Source organism: Myxine glutinosa, chromosome 4 (assembly GCF_964187855.1).
Source record: "Myxine glutinosa chromosome 4, kmMyxGlut1.1, whole genome shotgun sequence".
In the NCBI taxonomy this organism is placed as follows: Eukaryota; Metazoa; Chordata; class Myxini; order Myxiniformes; family Myxinidae; genus Myxine; species Myxine glutinosa.
In genome coordinates this window covers 181,662,776-181,677,435 of record NC_136264.1, presented here as the reverse complement: position 1 = coordinate 181,677,435, position 14,660 = coordinate 181,662,776, and the positions used below count along the sequence as shown (strand labels likewise).

At 44.5% G+C, this 14,660-nt stretch overlaps 1 protein-coding gene across 4 annotated transcripts in view; it reads right to left on the bottom strand.

Moving 5' to 3' along the window:
- Positions 1-14,660, bottom strand: part of LOC137425538 (protein deacetylase HDAC6) — an 88,991-nt gene that overhangs the window by 17,189 nt on the left and 57,142 nt on the right. For all 4 annotated transcript variants that reach the window (XM_078776771.1, XM_068114069.2, XM_068114068.2 and 1 more), the window contains exons 15-22: positions 11,373-11,440; positions 10,745-11,120; positions 9,612-9,740; positions 8,298-8,466; positions 4,423-4,556; positions 4,167-4,253; positions 357-549; positions 79-228 (exon numbers count right to left, since the gene is read on the bottom strand). In XM_078776771.1, coding sequence (XP_078632897.1) covers positions 79-228; positions 357-549; positions 4,167-4,253; positions 4,423-4,556; positions 8,298-8,466; positions 9,612-9,740; positions 10,745-11,120; positions 11,373-11,440 — 1,306 coding nt within the window. The remainder of the gene's footprint in view (positions 1-78; positions 229-356; positions 550-4,166; positions 4,254-4,422; positions 4,557-8,297; positions 8,467-9,611; positions 9,741-10,744; positions 11,121-11,372; positions 11,441-14,660) is intronic.

Genomic DNA, 14,660 nt, shown 5'->3' with positions numbered 1-14,660 from the left:
ATAAGGTTCAACTATTTTCCAGTAGTTATCCTCAAACAAAACACAGATACTGCCACGTGTCATCCCGACACCACTCACCTCCAGCAGCAATAACAACCTTCCATGGCCGATGGTGAGCAATGAGTGAGTCATATGGGCAAATCCCTCTGGGGTTACTTGACACCGGCCGAGAGGGTCTCCCAAGCTTGCATCAAACCCGGCAGATACCACAACGAGCTGTGGTTGAAACTGGAGAAACAAAGCCACAGAACCTTATCTCGTGCATTGATTGATGGTCTGACATAATCATCTTTCAACACAAAATGCAAGTGGAAAGTCAAATGGTCACTATTCACGGTTTCCCCAGCATGCATTACCTGGCAGGCAATGGGCATAACAAGGTGGTGCCAGGCAGCGAGGTACTCCACATCTCCAGGCCGCACATTGTTCCACGGCAGGTTCACGGTGAAGCCTTCACCGTCACCCTTCCCCACGAAACCACTTCCCGCACTTGCCTCTCCCGGGAAGAATGAACCCTCGTCGAAGCGATGCACAGACAGGTACAGAACACTGCCAGGGGTTAATGTGCCACCTTTAACGATGGATGCTGAGATAATTTTACCATCTGAAGAGCTGCTATAGTGTAGAACACAACCTTGTAAAATGCATATAATCATATCAAGTTAGTATAACGTTAAACTGGGCGTTCCGTCTGCTGGTATTACTTGGTGGACGTTAAATATCACATGTTCAAGATTTAACCTACAGGGGGAACTGCATCAGCAGCACAGCGACAACACCAGCAAATTATGCTACCCACAGCCATTGGCTGCATATGAAAGAGGAGGAAGAGGAAGTAGGTATAAATACCATCACAAATTCTAGCAAAGTGACACAAAGAGACCAAGACAAATATAAAGTAGCCTGGAATTCTCTTAACATTAAATGTATCTGAAGCTAGTTGTAGTCCCTAATATAAAGCCTTTCAAACACTACTTGTTGGCATCTTTCACCGATGAAGGATTTTTTTAGTGATAATAACATACTTGGCATTTTTCCCCGTAACTTCTCTGACAAATTTAAAACAAGACAACATGTTGTACTTCAAACATTCTGCTCTATTCACTTTACCACTTGTCTGAGGTAATCTTCCACCTGCTTTGAAGTCAGCCAACATCACCTTCATCATTCAACTTCTTCTTCTTCAACGCCCACAATTATTCTCATGTTCTTGCACGGTTGGCCGAGATAAGCTTTTGCTCAAGTCTTTCACGAACGGGCTCGCCAGGCTGAATGTTCAACTCAAGTTATGGCAGGAATTTGGAATTTGGCCACGGCACCAGCGATAACTCACCTACTCTTTACGAAGACATGGGATATTTCACTTCCATCAATACCAGCAGATGGAACACCCATTTAATGATGGCACACACAGTTTACCGCTGGATAAATTCAAATCCAAGATAGACACAGAGCCGGATTTACGTTTCACAGGGCCCGGGACATTAGAGTAGTAGAGCCCCCCGTCCTCCCCCAACCAACCTCGAAACGTAGTGGAAGGACATAAAAACAAACAAAAAGAGCTGAACTTTGTTACTGTGCATAGCTTATACTAATTTATTTAGCCATCTAACTGCATGTGCCGGCGGCAGCCAGCGACAATAATATAAATGCCCAATACGCATTTTAATTTCCGAGATATAGAGGGGCGAAGCTTTTCCCAGATGGAGCCCATAACACGTGACCAATGACCATTGATGTCATAATTATCACTAAAATTCTACAAGCGGAGGCGCTCTTATGGTGAAAATTGTGTCAATCGGACCAACAATTGCAGAGAAAAAAAAAATTCATACTGATCGGATCAAGCGTTGTACTTGTAAAATTATGACGTAATAACAAAGGCACCAATGACATCATCATTAACATATCTTATTCCTCATGGGGAGTCTTTGATAGTGAGCCATGCTTCAATTTTTTCAATTTCTTTTGAGTGGTTTTGGAGATATATATAGGTGAAATGTTTTTCGATTGTTTCAAGATGGCGTCCATACCACGTGACCCATGACATCATAATTATAAATAAATAAATTATACAGGTGGAGACGCCCCTATGGTAAAATTTAGTGTCATTTGGACTAACAGTTGCCGAGAAAATGACTTTTTAAAATGCAGACAGGCACGTACGCACATACGCACGGACACCACACGTACGCAACCGATCACCTTACCGAGTTAAAAAACAGCTTACAATGTAAAGCAGTGGGAAATAGTCTCTCCAGTCCTGTTGCATTCCAGTATGTCTTCTCAACTGCTAATTGGACGGCACATTCTTCATAATTATCATCAAAATCATTACAAATGGTTTGAAGATATGATTTTAGAGATTCCAGTAATTAAATCATTAAGTGACAGTTCGATGTCGTCTGCTTGGACTGACTTAATAGTTGCATAGATTCTATCCAGCATTGTATCCATTATAATAAGATTATAGAAAGCTAAGGATAACCTCCATTATAATAAGATTATAGAAAGCTAAGGATAACCTCCATTATAATAAGATTTGGCCTACTGTATAAAACAATTATACATCGTTCGTGGTTGTATGATTGCGGCATTTTGACGTGATGATGCCCTCCCATAAAAGGTCATGTGATTTGTGCGGTATATCACTCATGCTTGTCCGGTATTACTGTTTGTGTTTTTAATTAAATGCTGGGTTATTTATATTAGATCTTGAATTCCTGTCTCAAATCTCTGCTAACTTTGAGACAAGGGAATAAATAATACTAGCTTTGTAAATAAATTAATGTATCGTTTGTTTATTTGGACCCCCGCTGGATTTTGGGCCCTGGACAAATGTCCAGTTGGTCCTCCCCTAAATCCGGCCCTGGATAGACAGCTTCGAGACAAGTGTGCACACCTGTAGGCCATCCAATCACCCATCTTCATCAGCTATCATTGCTGATTATATATGATGACAGAAAAAGAAAAAAAACACTTCCGCTTCACTGCAAAGCTCAGTTTTTGATGCTTTGGTTTGAACCTCTGCTTAAAATGAGTGAAATGAAACATTTTGAATTATTCTCACTCAGATTTCAACATCACCATAATGTACGAGTATGTTATTAGGTTATTTAAACTTTTTGTGAAAGTTGATTTGTAATACGGGATACCACCGAGGGGGACCGGAGGGGGCGAGGGTAAGTGAGGGCCTACAGATTACATGTTTCCATAAAAGTAATTGGAATCTTCCCCCCACCGCCAGATATGATACCCCAACAGAAACCATACTTAGGGCACCGTTAGGCAACATGCAAAATTTGGTTCAGTAGTTCAAAAAAAAAGTTTTTGAAGCAAATATAAACAAAGAAATAAATAAACAAGAAGACGTCATGCAGAGCACGACACCAAAAAGGCCCCGTCCCCCCAAAAAAGGTTGCCATTGATCCATAAAATTGTCCATTTCATCAAGATTAAAATTGACGATCTTGATCCTCGGATCAATAGGATGAAAAGTGATGATTTTTCAGATGAAAATTGATAATTTTAGAAGTTTACCTTGAGTTGATCTTTGACCGTTTGACCTCAAAAATAGTTGGTTTCCCTATTTAGTGACTAAATATGCAAATGCTGTTCAATTTACAAATCAATTGGATGAAAAATGGCGATTTTAGAAATTCGACCTCCAGATCAAATTTGGTCATCTTTGACCTCAAAATCAATAGGCGTCTCAATTGTGATGACTTCTACCACTTCGTGAAGTTTCATGACGATTGGTTTAGAATTGTGACCTGTAGGCCGGTGACAAACAAACAGACAGACAAACAGACAGAATGACAAACTCAACCGACCAATATAATTGAAAAATCTTTAATTTTGCAAGTAACAAATATACACACAAATTCACGTAAACAGTATCGATTAATCGAATAAGACGTCTATCAAGTATTGAAGCTCATTCTCCAGCTTTTGAAAAGGTTACTATTTAGTTTGGAAATGTCTTTTTAAATGCCAGTATTTTATTATAACGAAAAAAAATGAGATGCCAACTCGTAGTGTTTCAAAGGCTTTCGGGACTACAACTAATTACATGATGATGAATACAACATTCATTCACCTCAGGGATAAAACAACTAGAATTGGATAAAATCATAATTTATTTGATGCACCATCACAAGGCCAACCTGGGGTCATTTTCAAATATGTGCTGGGTACCATTGCCATGATGAACACCATTGCCATGATGAACATCCCAATCCACAATGAGGACACTAAGGAGGAGATGGGGAGTGGTTAAATCATCATGAGGTTTAAAAAAAAACATCATATGCTGAAGAAAAGAAAAATAACTTCATTCACATTTCACTTTCTATCCCTACACTGACTACACGATTCAATTTTCCTTTAATTTCTTCCTCATTCAATCCTTGACTCTCTCACCGTATAAGGGAGCTGGCCACCTTCTGCGCATACCGTGCTGCAATCGCAGCCGAGTTAAATAGACAGAAACCACAGGCAGATCCAGGCTCCGCATGGTGACCAGGTGGTCGCACAACAGCAACGCCATTACTCACCTCAGTGCACACACATTAAGAGATATTAATTATTAGCTATTCTGACATAATTACAAACAAAACAAGTCAAGTGAATCCACTTGGATTCCGCCCAGGTTGGCACATGGAAATTATGATGTAGCATAATTATCATCTCGGGTCAAGATTTGAAATTATGCCATGGTTTTTGTAAAATTGCTACTAGTATTCACATTATGTACTTTCACCAAAACATACATCATCATAGAAACATACATAGAATTTGGGTCCTCTGGGTCATTTGGGTCCTCTGGGTCATTTGGGTCCTCTGGGTCATTTGGGTCCTCTGGGTCATTTGGGTCCTCTGGGTCATTTGGGTCCTCTGGGTCATTTGGGTCATTTGGGTCATTTGGGTCCTCTGGGTCATTTGGGTCCTCTGGGTCATTTGGGTCATTTGGGTCCTCTGGGTCATTTGGGTCCTCTGGGTCCTCTGGGTCCTCTGGGTCATTTGGGTCCTCTGGGTCATTTGGGTCCTCTGGGTCATTTGGGTCCTCTGGGTCCTCTGGGTCCTCTGGGTCATTTGGGTCCTCTGGGTCATTTGGGTCCTCTGGGTCATTTGGGTCCTCTGGGTCATTTGGGTCCTCTGGGTCATTTGGGTCCTCTGGGTCATTTGGGTCCTCTGGGTCCTCTGGGTCATTTGGGTCCTCTGGGTCCTCTGGGTCCTCTGGGTCATTTGGGTCCTCTGGGTCCTCTGGGTCCTCTGGGTCCTCTGAGTCCTCTGGGTCCTCTGGGTCATTTGGGTCCTCTGGGTCCTCTGGGTCATTTGGGTCCTCTGGGTCATTTGGGTCCTCTGGGTCATTTGGGTCCTCTGGGTCATTTGGGTCCTCTGGGTCATTTGGGTCCTCTGGGTCATTTGGGTCATTTGGGTCCTCTGGGTCATTTGGGTCCTCTGGGTCATTTGGGTCCTCTGGGTCCTCTGGGTCATTTGGGTCCTCTGGGTCATTTGGGTCCTCTGGGTCATTTGGGTCCTCTGGGTCATTTGGGTCCTCTGGGTCATTTGGGTCCTCTGGGTCATTTGGGTCCTCTGGGTCATTTGGGTCCTCTGGGTCATTTGGGTCCTCTGGGTCATTTGGGTCCTCTGGGTCATTTGGGTCCTCTGGGTCATTTGGGTCCTCTGGGTCATTTGGGTCCTCCGGGTCATTTGGGTCCTCCGGGTCATTTGGGTCCTCCGGGTCATTTGGGTCCTCCGGGTCATTTGGGTCCTCCGGGTCATTTGGGTCCTCCGGGTCCTCTGGGTCATTTGGGTCCTCTGGGTCATTTGGGTCCTCTGGGTCATTTGGGTCCTCTGGGTCATTTGGGTCCTCTGGGTCATTTGGGTCCTCTGGGTCATTTGGGTCCTCTGGGTCATTTGGGTCCTCTGGGTCATTTGGGTCCTCTGGGTCATTTGGGTCCTCTGGGTCATTTGGGTCCTCTGGGTCATTTGGGTCCTCTGGGTCCTCTGGGTCATTTGGGTCCTCTGGGTCATTTGGGTCCTCTGGGTCATTTGGGTCCTCTGGGTCATTTGGGTCATTTGGGTCCTCTGGGTCATTTGGGTCCTCTGGGTCATTTGGGTCCTCTGGGTCATTTGGGTCCTCTGGGTCATTTGGGTCCTCTGGGTCATTTGGGTCCTCTGGGTCATTTGGGTCCTCTGGGTCATTTGGGTCCTCTGGGTCATTTGGGTCCTCTGGGTCATTTGGGTCCTCTGGGTCATTTGGGTCCTCTGGGTCATTTGGGTCCTCTGGGTCATTTGGGTCCTCTGGGTCATTTGGGTCCTCTGGGTCATTTGGGTCCTCTGGGTCATTTGGGTCCTCTGGGTCATTTGGGTCCTCTGGGTCATTTGGGTCCTCTGGGTCATTTGGGTCCTCTGGGTCATTTGGGTCCTCTGGGTCATTTGGGTCCTCTGGGTCATTTGGGTCCTCTGGGTCATTTGGGTCCTCTGGGTCATTTTGGTCCTCTGGGTCATTTGGGTCCTCTGGGTCATTTGGGTCCTCTGGGTCATTTGGGTCCTCTGGGTCATTTGGGTCCTCTGGGTCATTTGGGTCCTCTGGGTCATTTGAGTCCTCTGGGTCATTTGGGTCCTATATTCCTATCCTATAACATATATATCTCCTATAACCTATCCTATAAATATAGATTTGATGACGTCATGTTTACACATCTGAGCGACAGAAATGAGCGACAGAAATGAGCGACAGAAATGAGTGACAGAAACTAGCTTCACTTTTGAGCGACAGAAATTCCCAGGCAAACGCTATAACGCACCAGGTTTACAACCTGTGCGTTAATAAACAATAAATATTTCGTGCATAGCATGATACTTGCAAAATCCCTAAAATAAGTTGTTGGCCTATGATGACCTCAAAAATAATTGGTGGTTGAATTCAGTGACATGGTATGCAAATCCTCTTAAAATTTCAAGTCAGACGAAAATTGAGGATTTTAGAAATTTGACAAAGTTGGTGACCTTTGGCCTATGTTGACCTTTTGGCCTATGTTGATCTAAAATATAATTGGTGGTTAAATTCAGTGACCAGATCGGCAAATCCTCTTAAAATTTAGAGTCAATTGGATGAAAATTGAGGATTTTAGAAATTTGACAAAGTTGGTGACCTTTGGCCGATGTTGACTTATTGACCTTTTGACCCCAAAAACAATAGGCTTCTTGCTTATGACCAACTGTACAATTTGGTGAAGTTTCCTGAAGATCTGTTGAAAAGTGTGACCTGTAGGCAACTGATATACAGACAGACAGACAAACACAGAATAATGCACAAGACCAACCAGAAAAATCTTCGATTTTCGCAAGTAAAAAGTGCGGGAGAAAGCACAGGAGGTGGGGGCAATGAGTTTTAACAAGCGTTACGCCTAGGTCCCCCGTCGGGGAAGTGATGTGAGTTGACAAAGTGGAAGACGCAGAAAACATGCTATGATATGATATTTCGCTCACAAGGTTCAGACATACATGGAGGTGGCCATCTTGGATTTTGACGTGGCGACCCAATTTTCAATAGGGTTCTTCCTTATGCCTAGATACACCCACACACCAGATTAGAAGTTAGTAGTTCGTTTCTTTTTCAAGATATTTCACTCACAAGGTTCAGACATATATATGGTGGCAGCCATCTTGGATTTTGAAGTGGCGACCCAATTTTCAATAGGGTTCTTCCTTATGCGTAGATACACCCACACACCAGATTAGAAGTTGGTACTTCGCTTATTTTTCAAGATATTGCGCTCACAAGGTTCAGACATATATATGGTGGCGGCCATCTTGGATTTTGACGTGGCGACCCAATTTTCAATAGCGTTCTTCCGTATGCCTAGGTACACCCACAAACCAGATTAGAAGTTGGTACTTCGTGTATTTTTCAAGATATTCCACTCACAAGGTTCAGACATACATGGCGGCGGCCATCTTGGATTTTGACGTGGGTTGCACCCACACACCAAATTCGAATGCGGTCCTTCGCTTACGCACGCACGCAAGCACGTACGCACGCACGGACACATGGACGGAGGGGAAAACCATAGTCCCCATTTCGCTCCGCGGTGCGACGGGGGACAACAAGGCTTACAGGTTGGCCAGCCATTGTCCTTACTCAAATAAGTGTTGATTTTTCAAACAGTACATTAAAGGTTTCATGAGCACCTCATCACAATAAAGTATCTTTATGACGAGGCAATGTCTATTTGACAATGCTTTGAAAAATAATTGAAATGCAGACGTAGGCAAGCGTCCCTTACCTTTCCAGACATGATTGCTTCAACCAGGTTACAAGCAGATCCCGAAGCAAGCCTTGCTGCTTCATACGAACTGGGATTCAGATAGACTGAGTCAAACTCTTCAGACATGCGGTGCAGCGATCGTGAGCTCAAAGAAGCTGTTCCACGAATGGAGGAGATGTACTTTGCACTGGTAAGAGAATGGACCAATGCAATCACCTGTTAGCCTCGACATCCGGCTTGCACAAATTAGTTTATTTTATCTGAGCAGCCATTAAATAAGGGGAGCACAAACTGAGTTCAATTTCCAATTGAAAACGAACTTGTGTATTCAATAAACTTGGGTCAAGTCGGGAAATGATATCTTTATCTTTTTATTCTTGCAACACATGAATGGCCTCCTTCAAAAAATATTCACGACATAAGAGACGATGCTTATACTGCCCTGCATGTCCAGCACTGATGCCATCAAACATTGTTTTTTTTGGCTCATTTTAATCTCCTCTGATCTGAGTAAATGAAAAATTATTTTAAAATGTAGCGCAAGTTCCCCTTTAAAAATGCCTCAAGAATAATGGTAAAATTCATGTTTCCTGAAACTGTGTGACATTAGAGTTGTATACTTACATTGTCCAACACAGGTAATGTATGTGAAGCAAAGTTAAAATATTTCATAAGACAATCATCACCATCGATCCCTATTTTATGGGCTGGCAGTATGGCCTCGACTCCAGAGGTACACACACTCACCTAGCTGTACAGCCTGGGTTTGAATCCCGACCCAGCTCTAAACGGTCATCCCGGTGTTTCACAGGCAGGGTGATTCATCAATGTGTGTGCCGTCCCTCGGATTGACGTTAAACTGGGCGTCCCGTCTGCCAACATTAGTTGGTGGACTTTAGATCCCACGGTGTACTTCGCGAAGAAATTCCTACTCTAATCTACAGGTGGCACTGCATCCCCGACAAATTATGCTAGTGTTTGAGATTATAGCGGCAGTAATCGGGGGAAACGGCGATAGCTCACCTCCTCTTCATAAAGGACACTGTGGGATTTTTCACATCCAGCAACTAATCCTAGCAGGTGGGACACCCGGATTGACATCGACCTGAGGGACGGTGCACCATGCGATGCAAAGCATCAATCTGACAGTTCACAATGAGGTCGGGAATCGACTCCAGGCTGGAAAGCTTAAAGTGCATTACTTCTGCAACATCGTGTCAAACAAAAGTGGCAAAACAAGTTTTCCAAGATGATGTTGATTGAGCGAGTGGCGATACCCACAAAAAATTGTTTAAACATCAGAATAAATGAGCAACTTTTCAAACAACGCACGTGTGACAAAGCAAGAGCTCCTCGGTGGTGGCATGACGAGCAGGGATGCGGACACATCGCTGAGACAAATGGAGTTCAGCGAGCCTTTTCATGATGCACCACATTCTCTCTGGACACTCTGGGTGTGATCTGTCAGGAAAATAGAGTGACCGCTCATGCTGCACGCAGCTTGCAATCCAAGCAATTGGACAGCTTTCTTGCTATTCAAAAACACTGGCATTGCCATGCAGTGGAGCATCTTAGCTTGAACAACAACATGGGTCAACAACAACATGTTGATCAACGTGGGTCAACACATGGAGGAACAACATAAAAGTGAAGCAAGTTAAGACTCACAAGAAAAAAACAACACACAATGCATGACGGAATCAATTTGAAAAGCAGTGATTGCTGATAAAAAGCAGTTATCATGAAAAAAGTGAAGTTCCTCATAAATGTGACCCTTCTTTGGGGGGGGTATTCATAAGACGTTCATTCAGAGGATTTAACCCAGTTATTACCTCCGCCACCGAAGGTGGTTGGAGGTTATATTTTCACACATGTCAGTTTGTCTGTCTGTCTGTGAACAGGATATCTGTGGACGGATTTAAACGAAATTTGGCAGAGATGTAGCATATGTGACAAGGACGAATGATTAGATTTTGGTGAAGATCCAGAATCAGATCCGGTTAGTAGAATTTTTTAAGTGATTCGTCACCATTTGGAGATAGGGCCAAAATGATATATAGCAGGATATCTCAAAAAGTTATGGACGGATTTGGACGAAACTTGTTGGACAGGTTGTATGTGTGACAAGGAAGAATCGATCCAATTTTGGTGAAGATCTGAATATGGATTCGGATATGATGATTATTGAATTTTTAAGTGATTCTTCACCATTGAGAGATCGGGTGAAAAGAGATATATAACATGATATTTAAAAAAGTTATGGATGAGTTATGAATAAACTTGGTGGATGAGTTGGTTCGGTACCAAGAACAAGCCGATTAGATTTTGGTTCAGGTCCGAATCCAGATCCGGCCTATCATTGGGATACCAAACAAAGTGTTCAGCCTGGCGGAGGTATGCGGTCTACCGAGTGCCATTCTAGTTGAGAATGCAATAAAATAGCTGTGATTACATTACAGACTCACTTATCCCACAAGTTTTCGTGCTTCGCCATCCTTTCATCGTACACCAGCCCCGTCCAACGCCCTTCGGCATTCTCTCCAATGGACACTTTCCTTGCTGGAAGTTCATCGAGCCCTTCCACAGTCCCCTTTCCAGAACAATCCGCAATTTCATTCGATTTATTCGCATCTACCACAAATGCACTTCTCTTGTCTTCCTGTGAGTCATTCAAACAATCCACGTGCTTTTTTACATTCCCTGTACCAACGGACTCTTCTTCTCTACAGACTAAAATATTCATTTCTTCATTTATTTTTCCAACTCTAAAGTCCTCCAAACAACCCCCTGTGCTTCCACTGCTCTCCGAACATTTGTCCAAACCTCCGTTGATCTTCTGACCTGCACTCAAACAAGTACATGTAAATGGTTCACGCAGGATGCTGTTCACCATAAACTGTGAAATTATACCCAACATAAATGAACATGAAAAAAAAACATGCACCCAATTCCACAGCTACTATCGAGGAACATACAATCGCACAGCTATTTTCCCATTCCTCGTCCATTCCCAGTTTATAAAATCCCACATTAAATCGTGAACAACCAAGTGCAGGCAAAATTTTGCAAGACCTAAATTCCTTCACCACATACCGAAGCAGCTCAAGCTTGCCCAGTATCTTCGATGCACGCCAATGACTTGTCCGATGGTGTGCAATGCACTGAGATTGTGGGAAGAAAGGAAGCAACACAAATCAGAAGGCACAATGTTGCCAAATGATCGCGTTCATCTGAAAAGCCAGTCGATTAACATCCTTCATCATTTGTTATAAGAATACTAGTTCCCTTACAAGGAACTTCACCGCAGGAGGAAGCCATTAATTTATTAGGCCAATTAAGTCTGTGCAACGTTTGATAACCTATGCTTGTTTCTCCGTCCTCTACAGCAGAAAGACAGGTGGGGAAACATACCAACAGCAGGGTAGAGGGACACAATGAGGGGACACTTGGAGGCTGAATGGGCATGGGGAAGAATGAGATCAAAAGGAGGACAGCAAGGACATAGGGGGTGAACAAGCTGGATACAAGCTCAAACAGAACAAGAAGAGGAAGGGAAAAACCAGGATGAAACAGAAATGGAACAAAAAAAAAAAGAAGAAGGTGAGAGAGGAGAGAGGAAACACCATAATCTGGAAAGGGAGGGTTTCAAAGTTGGTCTTCTCAGGTGCAAATGGCAGAGAGCCTCAATTCTGTGTTTGCTTTCAATTCTTGTGTCGCCAACTCATCACACTCTGTACCCACCCTACCCAGTGGTACCCAACTGCTCCTGTGTATTTTGCATCTGAAAAGGTGGAAAAGTTTCTGGCAACCTCAACTCTGATTCTTAACTGCACCGGACGGCATCAGGTCACGTGTCCTAAAAACCTGCTCTGCTGCTCTTGCACGTCCTCTCTCTCTCCTCTTTTCAACCTGTCATTTGCCCTAGGTCTTCTTCCATCCGCTTGGAAGTCAGTTAATATCACTGCACTACATACACAAGATACAAAAAAATGATCTCCACAACGACAGACCAATTAGCTTACTTCCAAACATCAGCAAGGTCATGGAATCCATCATTGCAGTTCATATGAAATCCTTCGTATTCTCCAACAACCTCATCTCAGATCACCACTTTGGTGTCAGACCAGGTCACTCCACCATGGACATGCTGCTTCTACTCTCTTGGCAATGGATAGATTCCCTCAATGTCAGACAGTAGATCAGGGCCATCTTTCTAGACATATCTTGAGCTTTCGATACATTGGTTATGACATTGGTTATGGTTATGACAAACTTCCCTGCTAATGTCTGCTGCTCTTCTTCTGCTCCAATCGGTTCTTCTGATCATGTGCTTGTCAAAGTGGACATCTCTCTGGCCATTCTCAGAGAGCCTCCTCAGCGTCGACGAGTCTAGCATTTCACTCAGGCCGACTGGGACGGCCTTCAAGCAGCCATCAATCGTCTGGATTGGTCTCCCATCTCCACTGCCTCTGACATCAATTCTTCCTGGGAATTCTTCCAAAGCAAACTGATCTCTCTCATGCACAGATTTATCCCATCTCGCCTTCAGTTGTCTTACCCTTCCTCCCGTCCATGGTACACTGAATCTTGTGGTGAGGCAGTTGCCCTGAAACAACTTGCCTTTGCCTCTTGGAAGGCTAATCCAACTGAAGGCAATCTCAGTTCCTTCCACCAAGCTCGGAACAAGTGTGTGTCTACCCTCAGGAGTGCCAGGAAGCACTATCTCTCCTCACTCAAGAATGAACTCTCAAACCTGTCTCCTTCCTCCAAATCCTGGTGGCATCTGGTCAAATCCGTTTCTGGTGTTTGTTCCCCCTCCATCCCCTCCCTTACCTCAAATGGCCACACAGTTGACATCGCACGTGACAAAGCCGAATGCCTCAACTCTGTGTTTGCCTCAAAATCCTTAGTCCCAAACCCATCTCTCTCTGTTCCCACCTTTCCCAGTCGAACCCAACTGCTCCTGGACTCTGTGTCCTTCTCTCCTGACAAGGTGGAGGAGTTTTTGTCAAACCTCGACTCTGATTCTGCAACTGGACCAGACGGCATCAGCCCACGGGTCCTAAAATCCTGCTCTGCCGCTCTATCTCACCCTCTCTCTGTTCTTTTCACCCTATCTTTTGCTCAAGGTCATCTGCCAGCATCCTGGAAATCAGCAAACATTACCGCTTTACACAAAAAAGGTGCAAAAACAGATCCTTGCAACTACAGACCAATCAGCCTGCTCCCAATTATCAGCAAAGTCATGGAATCCATCATTGCTTCGGATATGAAATCTTTCCTCTTCTCCAATGGCTTGATCTCTGATCATCAATTTGGTTTCAGACCAGGTCACTCTACTCTGGACATGCTGCTTCTGCTGTCTCAACAATGGATGGAGGTCCTCAATGCCCAACAGGAAATCAGAGCTGTCTCCCTTGACATATCACGTGCCTTCGATACGGTCTGGCACCCAGCTCTGCTCACCAAACTCTCCTCCTATGGTATCCATGGAAATCTCCATGCATGGCTTGCGGACTTCCTCTCTGGTCGTAGTCAACGTGTGGGCCTGAATGGATTTCTCTCATCTCCCCTTCCTGTTCAGGCTGGAGTTCCCCAAGGCAGTGTGCTGGGCCCTGTGCTTTTTCTGGTCTTTATCAATGATCTCTCCGACTCTCTGGAAAATCTTCTCTATCTCTTTGCTGATGACTCCACTCTCTGCCACTCCATTCCTCTTCCCTCAGATCGGCAGTCTGCAGCCTCCTCACTCTCTGAAGACCTGGACAAAATCACAGACTGGTCAAACAAGTGGAACATGTCTTTCAATCCTGACAAATCTCACACTCTTACTATGTCTCTCCGAAAAGATCGACTGGACAACCCTCCCATCTACTTTCTCAACAATCCTCTCCAAGAAGTTCTGTCGCTCAAGCTTTTGGGTCTCACTATCTGCCATGATCTTTCTTGGGAAAACCACATTTCCAAGCTGGCCTCCAAAGCCAGTCGCCGACTGGGCATCCTCCGTCGTGCGAAGTCCTTCCTAGGCACACCTGAGCTCATCACCACATACAAGGCTTTCATCCGCAGCTCAATGGAATACTGTTCTCCCCTATGGGCTGGTGCTCCTGCTTCACACCTGGCTCGGCTTCACGCTGTTGAATCCAAAGCTTTCAGAATCATTGGAATCTCCCGCGATGAAGCTATCTCTGAGGACCTTTCACTCACTCACCGCAGGCAGGTAGGTGGTCTTTCTGTCTTCTACCGACTCCTCTCCGGCCTTGCTCCCCCAGCTCTCTCTGTGCTCTGTCCCCCAAATATTCCTACAGGTCGCACAAGATCTGCCAGCCACCCTCTGATGGTTAAACTGCCGAAATCTCGGCTCTCTGCTCACCTTCACTCTTT